The sequence below is a fragment of the Pollicipes pollicipes genome, unplaced genomic scaffold (genome assembly GCF_011947565.3).
Source record: "Pollicipes pollicipes isolate AB1234 unplaced genomic scaffold, Ppol_2.1 Scaffold_4295;HRSCAF=5057_pilon_pilon_pilon, whole genome shotgun sequence".
Lineage (NCBI taxonomy): Eukaryota > Metazoa > Arthropoda > Thecostraca > Pollicipedomorpha > Pollicipedidae > Pollicipes > Pollicipes pollicipes.
In genome coordinates, this window is record NW_023596461.1 from 20,748,692 (window position 1) to 20,770,778 (window position 22,087).

Below are 22,087 nucleotides of genomic sequence, written 5' to 3' on the forward strand. Positions count from 1 at the left end.
CTTCGTTGTGTTATGGACTGCAAACGTTGCAAATCGCGGGCTCTGGCCTCGTTCCTGCCTGGAAAAGATGTTTCAAGGGCTGAGACTGACTGTCAGACAGACAGAATCAGATGACTGTCCGGTATTCGTGGTCGGACCTCTGACATTCCGGGTCACGACCATGGGCCATGATTCTTTATGTGACCCACAGTCAGTCATTCGGGCCCATACATCCTCCAACCGGGCCTCTTATCGTCGGTTCCAGTGGGCCGCCCGGGCCCCTCTTTGGGCTTCATCAAACACGTTCCTGGGTCGACTTGGGGCCCTTGCGACTACGGGACCCCCCGTTAGGCGCTGTGGGCTCCTGACAGATACAAGGCCCCCGACCAGTGATCTCTGGCCCCGGCTTTGTCGCTGCTTGGGAAGTGGGCCCCCAGGCCCACACCGATACGGAGGCGACTGCACGGTACTGGTGTTGTCTGGCCAATCTATTTGAGGGCCCACCCCTGCACAGCGGGCTTCTAACTAAGACTCCGACCAGCCTCTCGTGCCTCTAGAAATTCCAACTGGGCACTGGATCGTCGAACCCGGTGGTCCCTCTAGGATCTTTGGGCCTCCTCGAACACTGTCTCTGACCGACTCGGGGCCGCTTGCCAACTCAGGGCCCCAGTGGCTGTGGGGCCTTGACAGACGCTGGGACCCGACCAATGTAAATCACTGGATCAGGCTTTATTCCTGTCTGGGGAATCGACTTTCAGGCCCATGCCGCCACGGCTGCGGCTTCGTGTTATTGGTGGTGTCTGACCAACATGTAGACCCATGTAGACCCTCAAGTGGCCCGTGATCAGCGCGCAGGGCCCTCTGGCTGGCATTGGGGTGCCCAGCATGCGGGCCAGGGTCACCGAATGCGACGTCCGGCATGTCTTTCGGGTCCCTTGGGCCCCTTTACATTTGAGGCACCACATTTCTACTTAACATTTTACTTTCGGGTCTACGGCCGCCATTAGTTTCCGGGGGACCTTTGGGCCCCCGGAACCTAGTGGGGGGGGGGGGGGGGGGGGCAGGTGCCCCGTATGCCTCCTCTGCTCATGCTATTACCCAAGGCCACATAAGAAAGCCAAAATGCTGCCCTTATTTAGCACCACATTAGGTGGATGTTTGATGGCATTCGCTCAAGTTCGCCTTCCGCCAGTTGCAATTAACGCCAAAATGCAGCATTTCTGGGCTGTTTGTGGGATGAGGAATCCTTGTGCAGTACAGCTTCTCAGCCTTGTCTGGTTGATCGGTAACGAGAAAGGACAGTAGGAACAAACCTCGGGGTCACTAGACTAGTCAAGAAGCTGTAAGATAGTTAAAAGCCTCGCAAAAAAGCCAATTAACGTCTGCTCTGCATTCAAGCGCCGTCCGGAGCGGTCCCGCACGGCTGTGCCGATGATATATGCTTTTTCTTCCACCTCAACGCCGACGTTACAAGCCAGTGCCCATGCATGTGTGTCTGCTGAAACGGGCACCCACTAGTATTTGCCTCACGGGAATACAGTATGAATATACCCTACCCGGTGCAAAGCGGGAACAAAAAAGGTTCTGCTTTTCTATTTTCCTCGTTTTATTTATTCGCCGGTCATGATTTGGAGGCCAAACCGGGGAATATGGTAGCTACGGTTAGCGGCAAACACGAATTAAATAGACAGACACCAGAGACCGTTGACATTTAGTGATAGTTCTGTTGTTCTGGTTGTGGGACCTAACTTGTGCGGGTCTTACCAATATTTGGGTAACGATGAGCATAGAAACCATTGACGGACAGGAGGTGATCGTGGTAGTAACATCTCCGTCGCCGACTTTTGGTATTGATGACGGTGTGGCCACAGAAGAGTCTACTGAGCCTGCCACTAAGAAGCGCGCAAGGGGCAAGGCACAGGTATGGGATGAACTGTGTACAGTTCCTTCAAATGAAGCTCTCACCCAGTGGTTTAAGGAAAGTGGTGAGTAATAACGACCCCCGATAGGTGCGGTTTGTTTGTTTATGATGTTTGTTATTTCACGATACGGGCTGCAATGCTCGCAGAACAGTCAAGAACTTGTAAAAGGTATAATTAGTTGTGATGGCTATTGACTGGTGGGGCAAGTTGCTGACTTGAGTTTGATTAAGATAGATCAGCTCATGTCAGGCTGGCTTGGATCTGATCTGATTTGATTAAGTCAGATGGGATCATGTTAAGTCATATCAGCTCTGACCAGGATTGGGTGTTAATAGTCACACTCAGCTGCTGAGGCTTTATGGCATTGGCTGCCTCTCACCCTGGCAAGAACTGCATGGCACACATAGTGGGGAGTCAAACCTGTACCTCTGCCCCTATATACCTGTAGGTCATGCATCCAGAATGCTTCCCCTGGATGATGATATGGGATGGTATAACAATATTTGCATATAACACCATAAGCATGATGCATAATACTGCTCTATTTGCAAAATTGTATCAAAGTATTAATTTTCAAACCCTAATGAATTTGAACTAGAAAGGCTAATTCCCAAGTGCACATGCTTTGAAACATATTTGATGACTGCATTTGTCACTTTACATGCTTGGTCATCATGTTAGGGCCTGCAACCTGCTAGGAGTGAGGCATCACCTTGCTTGCACATGTTACTGCTGAGCATTGGGAAGAATGTAGATATTTCTTATAATTCTTGTAACACATTTTTTTCTAACTATAGACCCCTTGGAGATACCAACCTTGACAGCTTTCTTTTGTCATCACAGAAACAGCAAGTGGCTACAAATGGTGCAGGAGACGAACCTCATACACATCTCGGGGTGCCAAAGAGTACTTTCAGTGCACTGGTGCTGGATGCCTGGTGCAACTGGAAGCCCTGTATGAGAGCTCCAGTGAGAACATTATCATCTCCACCAATGGCAAAGAGCACCAGCATGAGGAGCGATCCCATTCTGGCTGGGGTCTTTCAGAGGAAACCAAAAGCGTGAGTACACCACCTCTGTCTGTGACTTGCATTGGTGGATTCATGGTCATGGACATGTCCTGGTGATTGTCCATGGTGGACATTGTGGCCAGGAACAGATGCTCTCAGGATTTAAGTAGGTTTAAGTAGTCCACATAGCCCCACCTGGGTGATATCCTGATGCAGATCTTAAGCAGTGTTGTATGACTGCTGTGAAACTGAATGTTATTCATGGATTCATGCTGCTCTGACGGTTATCTGGGAGTGGGTAGTTAGGAACCCAGTAGTTTTTTTCTTCCTATTGCAATACCCAAATGCAGTTAATTGCAGAGCTGGCAACAATATTTTGTACTTGAGATGGGTGCTGGGACTCCTCATACCGGAAGAAATTGACTTTCAATAGATTAGGAGGTTCTGGTCAAATGACATTATCAAGCAGTCGTTGGCTACATGAAGATTACGTGACACTTCAAAGCCTGTCCTTGGTTGATATTCTATCAATGGCTGGCCTGTCCGGCCTGGCCGGCCACGTGCAGGACGCGTCACGGATGGCAGCTGTTCACGCGGTCTTTGGTCAAATGTCACTTTGAGGATGAGTACATGGCACAAAATGCTTAGTTCCTTCAATGGAACCGATGCATACATGATAATGTTGTTTAACCAGCACCTCATGGAATAATGAAGGCCTGTTGTTTTCAGGACAACAATTTCCAACTCATGATGCCTAAATTCATAAGATGACGATGAACATAAGATGTCTTTCTTGCTAAAAGTTTGGCGGTCGGCCCAGTTCTTCCGTGTTGGTTATCAGGACGGCTAAGGATCCAATTGCTCCTCCAGTTGTCTGCTATATCATATTCACGGATATCCAGAAAATAAGGAATCATGCCAATGCTGGTTTACTAGATATTGCAATGTTCTTGGTCTCTGTATGATCCTGCTGCACATACAATTTTTGAACATGCATTGTGTAATTGCATCTGTTATAACTGCAGCCTTGTCTAACATTATTGGTGTGTGGCGTCCAACGCACCACCACAACGGCTCCGCGGTGACCCACCTCATCACCGGCGACTGCGGACCGGCGCCGGCAGGAGGCGACCCGGCTGTTCCGGGCTGGCATCACCAAGGCGCCGGTGATGGACTCCGAACTGCGCCAGCTGGGCTTCACGGGCTTCACGGCCCGCCAGCTGACCAGCTTCCTGGCGCGCCTGCGCCGACAGACGCGCGACGAGTCCGTCCTCGAGGAGTACTCGGAGCTGAGCGTCTGGTCCAGCGGCGGACGGTAACTCCCCCAGGCCGCACCACCCTCCAGCGCGCCGCGCCCGGACCAACACCGGCGCCGGCGGCGCAGCGCAGGGCGGCGCAAACGCGGGCTCATCGGTGGTCAGAGGAATGCACTCGCGTTGAATTTTGTGTTCATGTGGCTACTGTGCCTTGGCTGTGTCGTTCTGTTGAAGGCATCTTGTTAGCTGTGACTTAATGGTTGCAAGATTGGAACAGCAACTTACAATGTGCTTAGCAGGCTGTGATTTTACATGCTTATATTGTTGCCTGTTAATGTGTCAGATGTCGTGCATTATACTTCATTGTTACCTGAGCGTCTTCTTTTATTTCCTGTAGCGTCGTCGGCATTGTGGAGATGGAAACTTCATGTGGGCATACAGGGAGGTCAATTGTGCTGTTCTCCTGGCTGGTTTCGCTTGCTTATTTTCCACAGTTCAGCAGCAGTTTCTGTGCCAGTATTCTGCAAAACCCTTCAGCCCTTTTGATGTTTGATGTCATGCACCTCGGGCATTTGTCCGGCCCACGCTGGTGGCGGCAGAGGGACACGAAGGCTCCTGCGGGCCGCGAATGGACCGGGCATCTCCAGTTGATGACTTACAGCACAAGACGTTTCTCGGAATGCGGGAACGGGCAGAACCTGTGACACAAAATTGTTTTGGGAGAGTGGTGCTTTGGCTAGGTTCAAATCAGCAAAATTTTTGTCACCTAGTCGAGCATAGTGAAAACACACATTGCAGGACTGTAACGCATGCCTGCATAAATACACACGTGAGCATATTTCCAGCTTCCGCTAGTGGTATGGCACTAGCTATATCACTCCCCCTGCATCGTTTGTACATTGATACTCTTCTGCTGGCTCTAGGTTGCGTTACTCGCTGCAAGCTTTGTGGTTGTCGCGCTGGTTGTGGACCGTTTGCCTGATGACTCAACAGTTGCCTAGTTCCATCCTCGATGGTTTCTCTATGTTCCTTCTGAAATCAACGTTCCATTTTCCCGACACTGGCCTGGTACTTGCTGTTCATGCGTTGGCCCTCGACTGGTCGCGGTTTTCCTGCCGCCTTACTAACAGGAGGCTGTGTTGGTTTTTCTGTTGCTTCTCTTACGTCAGCAGCTGTTGATCAGCTCGTTACCACTGCTGGTTATTGTTTTGCACGTAAAGATGTTGGCCCGGCCTGCGGCGGTTTTGTTGTACATTGTTACGCGCCAGGAATAGGTACCTAAACGCGTGGACAAAACAAACAAAAAAGGCCAAAGCAGTGTGTACTACACATTTGGAAACTACTCGGGCTGCAGTGCTCGTCTTGGTCTGTTCTTTCACTATGTATTACATGCACATGCACACATTCACGAGCATCAGTTCACCAGTAAACGTAATATTATGTGCAGGTATTCACTTTCTCTTGTCAAATGTGTTTTGCGATCACTCCACATCATTGGTGTACTGCCTATATGACGTTTCAGCAAGCAACGTCTCCCAGCCCTTGTTTATGGCACTAGCGTTGGTGGCTACTATTCCGAACATTTGTTTCACCTAAACGACACCTCGTGGTAAACGTTCCGTAGAACGGATGGGAGCTGATTGGTGATCGGGCCCGAAAAATGACGCACCGGGACCTGCGCTGCGACTCACGGCTGGTTTGAAAGCGAAACGTGCGACCGTATTCGGGCGTGTCCTTGAAGTACGGTCTATGTTAGCAGCTTTTTACCTGTGATATTGTATTGATTTGAATGAAAGGGACCGTACAATGATAACATACGTGGAAGTTGTAATGTAACACGTATTTCGAACGAATTTTCGGCCACGAACCTTGCTCACAGATGCGGAAAGTACAAATGTGATACGGACACCAGATGCCAGGCGTGCCAGCGTTTTTCCTAAGAACACACGTGAAGTGCCTCGCATTGCCCACGCCTCGACCGAACCAATTACAGTAAATCACAGACGATAAAATACCCCCGCTCTGTACAAGTGAAATGTACTAGCTTTGCACCAATAAAATGTGCTGGCTTTTTTCAAGCGAAATACACTAGCTTTCACTGGCCAAGCACTAGCACCGTGTTTTTTCGTCCGTTTTTTTATGATTTGTTCGGTCAAAGTGTGAGCGATTTACATAGTTTTATCACGTGTGCTCTGAGGAGAAAACGCTTTCAACATTGTCTGGTGTTCATTTTAAGTTTTTACTTTTTGAAGCTGTGAGCAAGGTCCGTAACCAACAATTGATTCAAAATGCATATAATTTAACGGCTGTTACAGATAAACTCACTGTAAGGCCATTGCAATGCTATTGCATACTTAACATGTCTTACGTTTCGCGAGCACTGTTCCATCTAAGCGGTATTGTATATTGTTGATCGGACTGGTATGGTATTGTTTTTATCAGATTTGTGTTGTACTGAGTCTTGTTTGGAGGCGGACCAATTACGCACTCCGGTGGCGGGTAGTTCACGAGCCGCGGTGACGTGGACGTACATTCAAAAGGGAATTGAAGGCAAAGGGTGAGGCGTAGGACGTAGGCGGTGAGGACAATCATAATGTGATACGTTAGGGATACGCTGCCAGGGGCCAGTTCACGTCAGTGACAAAAAGCCGGGCTCAGCAGGTCGGTTGAAGCGGGCAGTGATTAAGGTTGCAGGATTGCGGAAAACTGTAGTCAGAGACACGAAGCACGGGATGTATGTGAACAAGAAAAGGACGACAGTGTTTCCAATCTTATTTTACAGTTTCGGAACGAAAAATGATGACCTGCCCAAGGGCGCGTCGGTCACTCGATACCCATGTGCGGCGGCCGGCTGACACCGTATCTATCCTGTTGATGTATTTTGAGCTATGGCTCGATTGACGCTTTTTTAGGTGACGGTCTCAGAATACCAGCGTTCGGTTTTGTCACCCAACCTCAGCTGCTGAGGTTTCCGACTGTACCCTGGCATTCGGCCCCTAGCTCGCTCCAGTGCGGTCCGGCCCGGCCCGGCCCGTGACCTTTACGCGGCATACCGACCCTGCTCATGCCCCCAGGAACTCCCCGGACGGCGCTGCGTCCCCGCCCTCCAAGAGACCCGCCATCAGGATAGTGGCCAAGAGTCCCCCGGAGCCCGCTGAGCCGCCGACAATGGACGGTGAGGCACCGCAGACCGCCGGGTATTTACGGAGTACTGTGCTGATTACCATGACTTTTCAGTATGGAAAATCAGACTCGCTAGTCGATGTTTTTCACCTCGCTTCGGATTAGCGGTCGTTACTTTCCAGCCTTTCCTTCATAACTGCGTAAATAGACCAGTGCCAGGGGCACCATTAGGTGTCATGCCTGCGGTCCTCGGATTAACCTCTCAAAATTTGAACGTTGCATTGGAAGGGATGCTCACCGAGACCGCGTGACATGCATTTTACAAAGCTGAAGACAACGACTTTGGATAATAGTTACGGATGATCAAGCGAGGTGCAAGGTGCGATTTGCCGAAAAACGCTCAAATGACCGTGGGGCTTCTTGTGAACGGGTAAAGGGACGTGCTTTTCTCTGTAAGCACTGGGAACAGTTTTCCATTCCATTCAACACCTCGCATACCTTTCGTGGTCATACAAACCACAACCATTTTGCAAGTAAGCTTGGTCATTTGCCGGGTCAGTCAGCGCCTGAACGAGACACCATCTAGCCCGACACCGCCCCTCCCGACGCGGCCGTGACCTGGTTGGGTCGGCGCGTCCACAGAGGCTGCTATCGCCCAGCTGGTGGCCAGCAGCCTGGAGGCGCGCGAGCAGGCGTACTGTGCCTACAGCCAGTTCGCCGTGGGCGCGGCGCTGCTCTGCGCCGACGGCCATGTCGTCACCGGCTGCAACGTCGAGAACGCCTCGTACGGCCTGACCAACTGCGCCGAGCGCACGGCCGTGTTCCGCGCCGTGGCCGAGGGCCGCCGCCGGTTCTCGGCCGTCGCCATCGCTGCCGAGATGGGCGACGTGTTCGTCGGCCCGTGCGGCGCCTGCAGACAGGTGGGTGATGACGTGCCGACGCCGGCGGGGTCTGCTAGCTGGTGGCGTGGATCTGGGCGCCTCCAGCCATCGGAGAGATTAGTGCGGGCTTGTCACCATTCAAACGAGGCCGACCCCAGGCATGGGAACGGTGCTGGGAAATCAGGATTGTTGCTTGTAAGCCGCCGGGGGCTTGGGTGCAGCCATGAGTGCAGGTTACAGTATTGCAACATTCCTGAACAAAATTGAAATTTTAAAAGGCTTTCAGATCGCTTTGTCAGACACTGGATGTCTCGACGACAATCAGTTCGAAAGACGTTACGACGTGGTTACATGGCACCGTCGCACCACGTCCATCGACTAATATGCGCGAAATGCATTTCGATCGGACAATGTGGCGTCGGGTCCCCTCCCCATGATGTACAGCGCGATTCAGAGCAAGGATACAACCGTATTTATCCTACATCAGTAGCTGGAAGCAACCCATCGCATATCTTCCCATTTTTAGGTCATTGATGAACAGTGAGTGTGCAAAACAAAGTAGTTTCCGGCCCGTACGCCCACATGGTGCGATGGGAAACGGCACAGTTATGGCTGCGCCTAGACCAAGATCCCGGACAGCGGTCCACGACATACCGGCCAGTAGAGAATAAAATGTGGCAAGCCCGTGTGAGAGGAACATATGAGTAAAGATGGGCGGCGAGCAAAGCGCACGGTGTGGACTATCACACGGCGTTTTGTTCCAGGTGCTGGCGAAGCGCACGATGCGGATTGTCACATGGCGCTTTGTTCCAGGTGCTGGCCGAATTCAATCCGGAGATGCCGGTGATCCTGGCGAAACCGGACGGCCAGACCAAGAGGACCAGTATGAAAGAACTGCTGCCGATGCCGTTCCTCCCGAAGGACGTTCCTTTCAAGAAGTGACGCTCGCGCGCGATGTGAGGAAACATGGCCCCCGATGGTCTTCAGGCGGCGTGCCTGTGGTGCGCCGCTGTTTCCGCGTCCGCTCTGCCTGTGATGTGGCGCAGCGTGGGAGGGGCCTCATCCTGGTGACAGCGAGCGCAGGGGGAACCCCGCGCCGGAATCTCGGCGGTCTCCGCGTCACGCATCTGTAAATACAACTGCCGCTAACGGCGCCACAGTCGAGCGCGTGTGGCGCCCGAGCGCTGCTGTACTACGCTCGACAACAGCCACGTCACCTCCGGGAGTGTATTCTCTCCGCGCCAGCTCACGCACGACTTCGCTCTCAGACACGTTCAATTTGCTTGAGCTGAGTGTGCCGAGTACAAAACTGTGACCTGCCGGGCGGACCTAGGCCTCCTGAGCACGCGTCCCCGCCGGAGGATCGGGCGGGGGCGGCTGCTCTGTATACTAAATGCCGCCACGGCAGGGGGAGGGGAGGGGCGCGCGGTCCGGCTGGTGCCCCGCGGCAACACCACCGCACAGCGCCACCCACGAACACCCTTATAAAATAATACAAACGACACCTCGGCCGACCGCCGACTCTTGCGCGCCACGACGCCGCGCGCAGCATTCACACCACGCAAACAGTCAACGAAATTTTAAATTAAAAGCTGTCTCGTACCCGCTTTGGCCTAATTTCTCGACAACCTCATCGCTTCAGGATTTAATGGAGCGGGCCTGTTTTACATCGCGCATTGCGGAGGCTGGAAACATTCACACTAGGCAGCCGAACATAAATAATGCACTGATACCAGGGTTGGGTTATGGTACTCTATTGGCTTGGCGATGCTGCTGACGAACTCCGCTCGTTGTTGAACTTCTCGACCTGCCGGCGAGAACGCGCCAGGTTAGCAGCTTGGCGGCTATCAGTCAAGTGGGTACGGTGCAGCAGACCGCGCGCCAAGCCCACTGAAGTGCAATGCTGAACGGCGCTTAGATTAGACGCTGGGGGTTCAGTTGATAATTTCGGCGTCCAACCTGCTGCTTGGAGCAGGAGGCAAGCCGTCGAAACCTTTCGATCGACGCTCCCGCCAAGGGTGTGACGAGAGGACGCGCGCACGACACAGAGGAAGGGAACAAAGTTGGGCCAATGCTACGTGATCTCAGTAACGTTACACGACCGCAACCGCAATACGTCCGCGACACCCAAGGATATTGCGCTAGTGCAAGTAACATGAGGGGGTTGGACAGTCTGCAGTTCCCCTTTACTTATCAAAACCAGGGTACGAAGACAGCCTGAAAATACTGCAGCTCGAAGAATGATACAATATTCCGGCTTCACCCGACTCGAAGACCCTTTTACCTCTACTGGCCCACTGCCACCGGCGGAAGCTTGCGTTGGATTCCATCGCAATTACACGAGTCGACAGTCATACAAACACCTGAGCGACAAACATCGTTCCTGCACCACATGCGCTAGTACCATACGTAGCGTGGAAGGGAAAGCCTGAGCCGCTTCCATGAGCAACACGACGCAATGGGGGCGTCAGGCCTAGTTTACTTGCACTCCGTGGCATTTCACACGCACAGGTCTGCATGGGTCCTCACAATTTTGGAGACGTATTGGTAGGCTTGGCTATCGGTCTGGCCGGCCATGTTGGCCGTCTGGTAGGGCGCCTTGATGGTGACCTGGTTCATCACCACGATGTCGGTGCCGCTCCACTGGATCTCTTCCAGACTGCCGGCGCGACGTCGGGAATCAGGTGAGCGCGGCCGGCCGCCGGGACGGGGGGGGGGGGAGGGGGGCGAGGCGACGAGGGCACGGGAAGGGACCAGCCCTGGTGTCCAGACAGACCGCGCGTCCCGCCATACCACAACGCGTGAGATGTTCGTCTCTGTGCGCCAACGCAGCGGCACGGGAACAATTGATGCTGGCGTCCAATTGTCAGTGTGCCGTACCGTCATCTCGGTTAACATTTAATATTGGGACTGGCAACAACTGGCTGCAAAGTTGCCGCCAGCCAGCTTTTACCATTTTAAACAACTGACAGAAGCCACTAGCGCCATAGACTGCCATATATTACCAGCAAAATAACAAGTAGAACTAACCGCATTGCAGTATAATGTAATGTCCAATGAAATACATCAAAGTCTTGGCTGTATAGGCAATGACAAGCATAAGTTTTAAAAGCATACATTTTGTTGTGAGCACTCGACATCTGTATAAGTCTTTGCAACAGAAGTATAGTATAGTCACTTATAAGCTAAGTCTGTGTGTAAGGTTTTGCCATAAAGATACTATCGCGTATAGCTGATGTCGTAGCACTCTTGTCCGTAGGAGTCTTTGCCGTAGCACTTATGCTGTGACACCTGTTCAAAGGGCATGGATCCAAAAGCCAATTTCTGTGAATGTATCACACATTGACTGAAATACCACTGCGGTCAAGACATGTCAATAGGGCGCTAAATTTTGGAGTATTATGGCTATCTGGTCTTCTGACAGAACATGCCAGATTTTAAAAGCACAAAAACTGATAAAACCCAAAATTGTTACCCCCTGATCAACATGATACTGTCACATAATACAGGATAAATTAATCTGATGCCATTCGTTCGCTTGGTCACACGTTCATCACACACCGCAGGCAGGCATGCAACACGCAAATGGCTGCCTATGACAGCAAAGAAAAACAGGTACATCAACACCATAAGCAGGGCGGTACGGGTACGTACGTCTTGGCGATGTGTGCAAAGAGGTCGCGACCCTCGTCTGACACGTTGGCCTTGATGGCCGCCACCAGACGCCGCTTCTTCTCCAGTTCCGCCTCCTTCCGGGCGGACAACTGAAAACATGGCCACCATGAGCTGCTGCGTGGAGAGCAGTCATTGCATGACAGCTGGGCCTGCTGGCGGCAGTCTACTCCAGCCAGGCCACCCGCGCTGGGTCAGCTTTAGGCATCTGGATTCAAGTCGGTGACCAGTGCGTTCAGTTGCATATACCGGTGCCAAATTGGGCAATGACTCAAAATGCACCAAACCCAAGCTATGTTATAGTCTATGTCTTACAGATGCCCAACACACTAAGTGAGTTTACTTTGTCATTTTTAATAACACGATTATTACAGCCAGGCCAAGCATCACAGTCTTGAAGATTGGGACACTCACCAAGTTCATGTCCAGGTTCTGAAGCGTAAGCTCCGTGGGACTGTTAACCTCCTTGGTGATCTTTAAATCCTTGACAGTGTTCAGATTCAGGAACAGCACATCACACTGGGTAGGTCGGCCGTTCGTTGGCGGCCGTTCTGGTTGTTCTTGGTTAAGGAAATACTTCATTCACATCTCTGCCGCAATGTCCATAAACAACCTTGTGCAAAAAATGCCCACATTGTTTTCTGGAGATTACAGACCAGCCTTAGCCTATATGATTTTCACTGACATACCAATGAAGTGACACAGCTCTGTTCCCTCTCCTGTTTGATACAACATTTTGTGGAAGTTTTGGCTTTCACCGACAGCCACCAAAGTTAGACTTGCTTCACTTCCACAGTGATCATGTGTTCAATTAATCAGTGTTGGCAATTCTACAAATTTTCCTGGTAGCGGAGTACAAATTTTCTATAGTGGAGTACAAAACTACCAAAGTGCTGTGGGTCATTACAGCTATGTTTAGGTTATCTTTCAGAGATAATAGTACAATGGGTGGCGCTCCACAAACGTGCCACTTTTCATATACAGCAATTCATGTAGAAGCATTTTAAATGAAAGGAAACATCAGTATTAATCATGCCACACTGAAACAACAGTCTCATGCTCTGTACTATGAAACACATGTGCATATTCATTGGTTTGCAATTTATGAAAGGCTCTGTGTATACATCCTTCAAAATGGAGGGTAATTACGCGGCAAGTTTATACACTCTCCAAAATGGAGGTTGGGTACGATACGCACAGCCAGACAAAAACAGTACACAATACATGCGAATGAGCACGCCACAGACGGCCACCCTCTCATGCTCCACCACGATCACGCTACTCTCGCCCCACCACGGTCACGCTCCACCAGCTAGCTGGTTTTAAACACAGCTAAACATTCATGCTCTCCACCTTCCCACACCCAGCTAACACCCGAGGCCCTGCACGTCCCACCCAAACAATAGAGACAGACAGCACTCTCCAGCCATTTACTGAGCCAGCGCAAGCACAATGCCTGACAGACCCGTGTAGGCCGGCCAAAAGAGATCGGAGTCAGTCACTCCGCTGGCTCCGACGGATAATGCAATGCATTAATGGATTTTGATGCGCTTTAACTGATATTGCACAAGATGATAACTTATGATGCCATTAATTGATGTTTTTGTCCTAATAAGCCCTTCTCCTTACTTTGCCGGGCCAGTCATGGATTCATGTCACTCTAGTGTCCTGGCGCTCTTGCCGGAGTGAGATGGTTGTCTCCGAACAGTTTTTGGGCTATTTATAGCAACATTTAAAGGACATTTTGGGTATTTTAACTTTTATTTTTTATTAAAAGAGTATTTTGTAAAGCCTGAATTACCAGCTTTAATGTGACATTCAACTTGGTTTAAATCCACAGCTGCCTTAACATTTTTGTACTCCGAATACCAGGAAGTGGCCAAAAATCCAGCCACATGGCGGTTCTGGGCGAGTACAAATAAGTCCTTCATAATTGTGATGCCCATCTCTATACAGCTTCCCTCCAAATGTTTACAAGTCTGTTCATGGCATGGGCGTGTGCAGAATATTTATGCTCTTGACAAATCAGTCACGAGGAGGTGAATCATTAAAGCCAGTTGGAGTTTTCCTATGTTCAACCTCCAACCTGAGCTGGGAGGTGGGCGCAAGCCGCTGAATGGTTCAGGCGTTTCTGACGCTGAATTGCGAGTGATTCTCTTATTTGCATTGCCATGACACAGTGGCGACGCGTGGGTAGGCGGCCTTTTGCGGTAGGTGATTGGGCGTGCGGTTTTTAAGAGTGTTTCATTGCATCCTTGGCAACTAATGCGGTTCGTCGTCAATGGTAGGTTAAGTCATGTTCAAGTTTGAGTTGGTCTGCATAGCGTAAAGGTAATCTACAGACCAGTGCGATTCTAGTACCCATTTCTTATTTCCTGGCATTGTTTATAGGCTATTCCATTCAGCATTGACATGCTTTATTTTTTACATTTTCATACATGGTTTATCATATACCTAAGTGGCAACACAGGCTGCTTGCTATTAGGCATGTTAGTCTGGTGGGTGCAATATTTGTGCTCTTGCATATATCAATACATGGCTCCTGATGGAAGCAGCACGTCTCAAGCTGTTGTACATCCTGGTTTTATTCTGTCCTGACACAGAGATAAAGTGAGTTTTTTCCAAAAGCTGTTCTTGTTGCATCATGATGGAGTATAACACATTTCATTTTACCTAGTCACAATCCTGAGTACAGAATCTTCTGGCATACATTATACCAGGAAACACCAAGTTTTCCAATGCTGATTAATCAAACCACTTACAGGTTTTGTCTGGCTTTATGTTTGGCTCATGATCAGCAAGGCACACATTTGCAACCCTCATGCCATTTGCATGCCTTATTCATTTCTCATATTGAAAGGTGAGCCTTAACATTGAGTAGGCACACACAAATTTCTTTCTACATCAGACCTTCAAACTCTTCCCTGGAGCAGGGTCACACAATTAGTGGAGTACTATATTGATTCCAGAACAAGACCGGTGTTTCTGTTTATTACGTGTGGTTTTTTATAACCTAGGCTTATTTCTCCCCTTCTGGTTTTACATACCACACTGGAAAGCCTTGTTGGCTTGGGTGAAAAAGCTTGGTGGCTTCCTCAGCTGATGAAACAAGCAAGCTAAAATTGAGGCACCCAACAATACCCTGTGGTACGCAACTTGTGACAGGCATTTTGGGACATGCTGCTTTTTAAGGTTCCTTACTTTTGCTGAGTCAACATATGATTGAAATGGGTTCTCATATTACCACACATCCTAAATGGTCATTTACCATCTTCAATACTTCAGATTATAGGTTGGGCAAAGGAGTATGTAAGGAGGGTGATGCAGCAATGCATTCCACAACAAAGCCTTCTGGCAGCACAACCCTCAACAAAATACTTTTCCTCGCAGGTCAATGGTCCTCACAGCCAAAAGTATGCTGTAAAGAGCCAAAGACCACAGTCCATTATGCAAATTTGGATAAATCTGCAATGAAAATCAATGTTTCTCATTATGCTGCACCAATCAATTCTTTTTATTTTTTATCTAGCAGAGCCAAACCCCAAGGGAACTGGCCAAGGTTTTGTCTGCACGCTTGCTGTTAATTTTCTGCTGTCCTGACCAAATAGTCTGACCTGACCTCTGACCAAATAGCATTTCTATGGTCAGATGGGCAGTGGCAAATTTTTATGGTATGGTATGCCTATCTGGGTGACCTTGAATAGTCTGCATGGGTGTGTACCAGGCATGCTAAGAAACCAGTGGGTTTGAAGCCTTAAAACAGACAGGGGCTTTTTTATTTGATCCTCAAAACATCTGTCTGATTGACAATCCCATGCATATGAGGATCATTGCCCTTCACCATTTCTAGCAGACTCGAAATAAAGAATACATTAAAACTTGGAATGCATGCAACACCACAACATTCACTTAATGTTACCTACACTTAACCATGCCAAATATCTACTGAGAGCTAAAATTGTGCAGCATAATTGCATAAGTAAAATAATCCAGTGTTGCTTTGAAATTTGTGCCATGAACCCTTTTACCTAGCTTCTATTGTCCTAACAATAACACACCAAGTTTAGCTTGCATGCTGGAATCAAATGTCATTCAACCTTTGCTTAATAATAGCTTACCATATTGCTGGTCATCTATACAAGCATTGCAGAGGTAGATAAAAAAAGTACAACAAAATAGACTCTGATAACAATCACACATCATACCAGCATGGTCCAAATGTTGCCAAGCAGAGATGCATCAGGCCACAAAAACAGTGCCAAATATGAAAATATAAAGAATAACTTAATTTATCTATAGATACCTACATCAACCTTGTATCTGTCTCATTAAGTTGGTTCCTCTTGTATCTACTATATAATACTGAACAAAACCAGGTGTGTTCAAGTGATACAAGAAGGGAGAAACAGGCAACTTATACTATTTGAGTTGCCATGCTGTATTTAATAGCATAATTCCCAGGATCACATATCTCACTACTGATTTAAACATGGGATGCTGATTTTTCACTGCATTTGCAATATTGAAGGTCCAGAACAAGGTAGAAATACATGAAAGGATTCCTTGCAAGTGGTAAAAAATAATGTTCCGTCAAATTCTTGCTTCATGAACATGCCAGCCATTACTGACACTTATGCCCAGTGCAAAGTGTTCTCTTCTTCTTCCGCAACCTTCTGTTTAAGAGCCAAATGACAGATATCATTCATTGTTATCTTACTTCTTGGGGCTGGAAATGATACAAATAAATATAATATAAATGCAATTCTCATGTTAAAGGGTACAAACATGCCTAATGTCAGACCCCTCCATATGTAGTAGCTGTCATGCATGGTACTTATATAATTTAAAATAATTGCTTACTAAGAAAACAGTTCACTGCATTTAAGATTCACTATTATTATAGCACCAATAGTAATACAAACTAATCATTACAGGGCACATACTACATTAGTTATTTGATAGTTCACATGATAATTCACTCACTAAGATTGGTAACAACCTGTAACTTTTTGTTGCAACCTTATTAATCATTTGCAAAGCCTGCTGGCTCAACCTGTGCAATCCTCATAGAGAAAACAAATACTTATGGTGTTGCCATGGCTACTGGAGCAACACCACAATACAATACAGAGTAGGCTACAATGAAGACAAAGCAGAATCACAAAAAGTGGAAAGCCAGAAAACCAGCAAGAACATCACATATTACATCACCTTCACTCCTGACTCAGCTGCACACCCACACCTTAGTCACGCCCATCACGAGGTTCTGAGCATTGTAAAGCAATAGGTGCATGCCATCTCTTGGACTGAAGATCAATACGTCAAAATCTCATGTCATTATTTCCTTTCAAATTCAATTAAAATATTAAAAATGCATTCTAAACACATTTCACGTGCGACCGGCGTGCGAGACTAATCCGACGCACACAACCTCACTCCGACATAAGGCGAAAAGGATACTCAAAACCAGAAACTTCGTCTGCCTCTCAAACGCAATAACTTCTCCCGTTATTTCTTCGTCGAAACAATTCTTGCAGTACACAGTACTCCCGACACCAATGATATCGCCCTCATCAGCCATCTTCCCCCAGCTCCACTTTGGTTTCCCAGTGATAGAGAAGGGCAATGACGCTGACTGCTCCAAACTCTCGGATTTGAATGAAACTATTGGTACTAATAGACAGTATATCATGAGTTGCAAAAATGTTGTAAAAACAAGGGAAAACACCATGATAATGATAATGAGAAATACTTATATACTTTATTATGTTCAGTGCAGTGTCTCTCATTAGTATATCATCACAATACATCTTATTGAACGTACGTGCGACGGTATGGAATGAATGTGTTCTATGGTTGAAGATAAACGCCCAACCGCCGCTTGAAAGCGGAGCGGATCAGGTTCTGCGGGAATAATAAGAGAGTTACAAACCATGTTCAAAATAAAACACCATTTACTATGCTAGGTGGAAGTTAACAACATAAAAAATAAAAAAGGATTCACTTACTTCCTCCAGCTGGTCGCATGGTCCGCGCCCGTTTTGCATATGCCTTAGCGCGGTACAAAAGCCTGAACTTTAATGAATCAAGTCTACAATTGGCAGTTAGTCGGCTGTTCAAACTACTATACAGTTTGTTACAACGCTTCGTATGCAATATGCGTAGCCGAAATGCGTAGCAGCGCGGCTTTGCCGGTCGATTTTGATTTGGTACTGCTGTTTCCTTACACGTCAACATATCGCGTCAGGTATGCCGCGCTGCTGTCGTTACAATCGAGCCTTGGTTTCGGGCAGGTGCGTTAAAATACGCCACTTTGCAAGATAGCAGCGACTAGGTCCGCGCGGTGGTTACTGTTTATAGTCTATGGTGATTTCGGATTTGTTTTAGAGGTTTTTAAAACAGATCCCCGAATCAGGGCGGTTTGGCAAGCGGAGCTGCGTGCTGACTGAACGTGTGGCAGAGCAGTGTCGGCCACATTAAACGGCATATTCCGGAACGGATGATGGGGAGCCAGGGAAATGACGTAGATGAGCTGTTTGAAGTGAAAAATTCCTTTTATTTGGGCAACTATCAACAGTGCATAACAGAAGCTCAAAAGCTGAAGGTAAATGGACAAGAGCAGCGGCTGGCAAGATGTGTTCTTGTACAGGGCGTACATTGCTCTGAAAAAGTTCAGCATTGTGAAAGATGAAATTCATGGGCATCACACCAGAATTGCAGGCTTTGAAACTCTTGGCTGAGTACCTGTCTGGTTCACGATCCAAGCGAGATCAGGTTGTGACAGAACTGGACAAGAAGTTTTGCAGGTGACATTGATCCCAACAATGTGGCTCTGTTTTTGGCAGGGGCAACAATTTATGCAAATGAACAGAACCATGAAGCAGCCCTGAGGTCCTGCACCAAGCAACAGACCTTGAGTGCTCAGCACTGACACTCCAGATGTACCTTGCAATGGACAGAGTTGATCTTGCTCAGAAGGAACTGAAAGCAATGCAGGAGAAGGATGATGATTCAACAGTCACCCAGCTTGCCCATGCATGGTTCAACATTGCTGTTGGAGGGGAAAGCTCCAGGATGCATTCTACATCTTCCAGGAGCTTATTGACAAGTCTGTTCCCACACCATTGCTGCTCAATGGTCAAGCTGCATGCTTCTTGGGATGTGCAAGTATGAGGAGGCAGAGCCTGTATTACAAAATGCTCTGGATAAGGATAACGACAACCCAGAAACCCTGATCAACCTGATTGTCCTCTCGCAGCACACTGGAAAGCCTCCAGAAGTATTGCCAGATATCTCAGCCAGCTGAAGGACTCTCATGCTAGCCACCCATTCATGAGAGACTACCAGGCAAGGAGAATGAGTTTGACAGGCTGGCTCAGCAGTATTCCATGATGGTGAAGTCATAGGTTATGCTGTGGTTGACTTGCCAAAGTTATCTGAGTAAATGCATTTGTGACTTTGTTGCTAAAATGTTTAGAATAAGGCTCCTGAAGGGCTGAAGTGTTGGTAAATATTTTAGTAGATGTATGTGTAGTTTCCATTGGGATGCCAATTTGGTGGTGTATGCTTTGCTTTGCTTCATTCTTTAGTCAATACAAGAAATGAATATGTGCCATCTTGTTTTCAGCTCTTCGCATCAACAGGTGCCACCAACAAATAAGATATATATAGCAATTCCATCATTTTGCACACAGTTATAGACAATGTCTCATGTAAGGATTAATTCCATGTGAAACACTGCATGATGCATATGTGCTTTTGCTAATATGATTAATACTCTCTGACAGGGCTCCCTATGCCATTGGTCTTATCTGGGATGATTCCTCATTCCTCCATTCCTTTTGGAGTAAGAGAAACTATCAGCACAATGTATGGAATGCAAATGTTATTATATATGTTCTTGCATGTCTTACATGGCCAGCTGAGCAGAACCAGATCACTCACAATCCCCAGGATCACCCCAGACAGTGATGACATGGCCAGAGTCACCATGTATCACAGGTAACAGCACCACCTCTACTGTTGATTGCACCAGCACCACTGCTAACTGCACCACCTCTGCTGCTGACAGCACCAACCCCACTGCTGATTGCACCACCTCTGCTGCTAACTGTACCAACCCCACTGCTGACCACACCACCTCTGCTGCTCACTGCATGGACCCTGCTGCTCACTGCACCACCCCTCTACAACATTACTGACCATGCCACCTCTGTTGCTGACTGAATTGACCCTGTTGCTGACTGCACCACCTCCATCACCTCTGCTGCCGACAACATTGGCTCTGCCGCTGACTGCAACTGCCCGCCTCTGCTGTTGACTGCACCGACCCTGCTGCTAACTGCATCCCCTCTCTACCACCTCTCTACCACCCTTGCTGTTGTCAACAGCATTGGGCTGACAGCTGACAGCACCACCCCTGCTGTAATCATTCACCAGGTGTCAAATGCTCAGCAGTGCTGTTGAGCACCTATATTGTAAACATTTCAAAACTTTCAAAGCAGACCACTTCCTTTGTCCAGATTTATGCATTATGCATTACTCATGACAGCAATGACACTATTTGACTCATCCAGGACATTCACTGGAAGTATGCTATCTGGATGTGTCCATGATGTGTGTTCATGCAAGGTCATTGAGTGACCTAATCTGGCCTTGGGTCTGCTTCAGTCGCCTGGCCTCTTGCACTTTAACATTGTGATGCAAGCCTGGATGGATCCAACAAAAATAACTTAAGGTGGATTCTGGCATGACCTTGACCCATATGACCCAGTTAGCAGCAGAGGTGGTGCATGACCATGACCTTGTTTGCCGGACATGAAATGGACAAATGGGCGCAGGCAGCGATGAATAGTGGTGTAGGGTTTGTTGACCTCCGAAGGCCGAGCTTTCCATGGCCCGCAAAAGGCGGAGTGGTCGACGTAATCTCGTGTGGTCATCTGTAGCGATTTGAAGGAAATGAGGTCGGGGTCATCCAGACCGTGCTGAAGGCGGTAGGGCACATTCCAGACCGTGTGGAAGGCAATGGGAAATAATGTGCTGGGCCATATACAGATTATCTCATGTCGTGCTATTAAATCCAAAACTGTGTCATTCCATGACACCAATGATACTACAAGACTTGTCTGGACATGTGTCATATGCTGCCTGGACATGTGCAGCTCAAGCAGACCGGCACGAGGCCGCCACGTGACCTGACTTCAGTCTAGGGTCGCCCGCTAGACTAATTGCACCCCAAACTAAGATGTAAGATGGAAGTGAATGTGTCAGCGGAAGTGGAGTGGTTTCCAAATTTCGGTGCGCTTTAACCGGCCGAGCGTCATATGGTAGAATGAAGTGGAGTGTACAGTGGAGTGTCGAAGATCCACCTGGTCGGGGGTGTGGAGCTTGTCGTTCAGCTGGGGGGAGGGGCTGAAGCTATTCCCGACTTGGGTTCCAACATCTCATCCTTGGGAAGAAAATGGGCGAGATCCGGGAGGAGCTCGTCTGTTTATTATGGGGCTAGGTTGAGTCATTTTACGCTTCAGCCTCCCCCCCCCCCCCCACACACACTGTCACTGCAAAACCACATTGTTGCTTCCTGGTGTTTGGTGACCTCTGTAGAGGTCACCGCTTTCGATGCACCACGGAGAGCTCAGCATAGTCGATCTGTCCTGGAAGAGCGCCATGATTTTCCTATCCATTATGTTCCACTCGGATATTAATAGGAAGATGGATCAAACCTTGATTACCTTAGATTACGACATATCATCGGGTTTCTTCTACGACGGTTTCAGAGGTGTTTCTGAGATTTACAGCATTCTGGACCAGATCATACGTAACACAACAGATTGTGCCTCAAACCTCTGAAGAAGCGCGCCCGACACTGCATTCCAGCACGGGTCGGAAATGGAAGGGGAGACAATGCGCATTCAACCGTTTCCTTTTAAGCAACACCACAGGCGTACATTCCTAGAGAAAGGGAGCGAGGCTTCCCCGCCGCCCGGTGTGCGGTCCTTGGCTTCAACATCCCTCAGATGTGTCAGATTACGGAAGGCTCACGCACACCACGCAAAACCAGGCGAACAACCCACCGGGGCCGGCGCGGACTGCGCGTCAACGCACAAATTCCTGCTCGCAGTCTGTCATGCGGCACCAGCCCACACCGCCCGGCCATTTCGCACTCACTGAGCGCAGTGGGCCCGGAGCGACCCCCACGCGCCAGCTCGACCCAAGACCGCGCTGCAGCAGCGCCCAGTCCCGCC

At 48.6% G+C, this 22,087-nt stretch overlaps 2 protein-coding genes and 1 pseudogene across 2 annotated transcripts; 2 read left to right on the forward strand and 1 right to left on the reverse strand.

The window, feature by feature from the left end:
- Positions 1-7,279: 7,279 nt before the first annotated feature.
- LOC119096733 (cytidine deaminase) lies at positions 7,280-9,333 on the forward strand. The gene is made up of 3 exons (XM_037219644.1): positions 7,280-7,342; positions 7,933-8,210; positions 8,985-9,333. Exons 1-3 carry the CDS (start codon positions 7,336-7,338, stop codon positions 9,111-9,113), a joined length of 414 nt encoding a protein of 137 aa, XP_037075539.1. The 5' UTR covers positions 7,280-7,335; the 3' UTR covers positions 9,114-9,333.
- A 50-nt stretch (positions 9,334-9,383) lies between these two features.
- LOC119097634 (protein LSM12 homolog) lies at positions 9,384-17,458 on the reverse strand. Its single transcript, XM_037220672.1, has 5 exons — positions 17,304-17,458; positions 12,258-12,394; positions 11,826-11,935; positions 10,701-10,830; positions 9,384-9,978 (listed from the first exon to the last, which is right to left on the reverse strand). The coding sequence occupies exons 1-5, from the start codon at positions 17,422-17,424 to the stop codon at positions 9,925-9,927; spliced, it is 552 nt and encodes a 183-aa protein (XP_037076567.1). The 5' UTR covers positions 17,425-17,458; the 3' UTR covers positions 9,384-9,924.
- A 542-nt stretch (positions 17,459-18,000) lies between these two features.
- On the forward strand, positions 18,001-19,454 carry LOC119097281 (coatomer subunit epsilon-like; annotated as a pseudogene).
- The last annotated feature ends 2,633 nt before the right edge of the window (positions 19,455-22,087 follow it).

What these genes read in the sequence shown, in the direction of transcription:
- LOC119097634 (XM_037220672.1), bottom strand. Translation starts at nt 17,424, where the DNA reads ATGGCTGATGAGGGCGATATCATTGGTGTCGGGAGTACTGTGTACTGC. An exon ending in GACGAAGTTTCTGGTTTTGA is followed by an intron (nt 12,395 to 17,303) that starts GTATCCTTTTCG and finishes AAGAACAACCAG; the next exon opens with AACGGCCGCCAACGAACGGC. An exon ending in TTTGCACACATCGCCAAGAC is followed by an intron (nt 10,831 to 11,825) that starts GTACGTACCCGT and finishes TCGCGCCGGCAG; the next exon opens with TCTGGAAGAGATCCAGTGGA.
- LOC119096733 (XM_037219644.1), top strand. An exon ending in CGTGCGGCGCCTGCAGACAG is followed by an intron (nt 8,211 to 8,984) that starts GTGGGTGATGAC and finishes GCTTTGTTCCAG; the next exon opens with GTGCTGGCCGAATTCAATCC.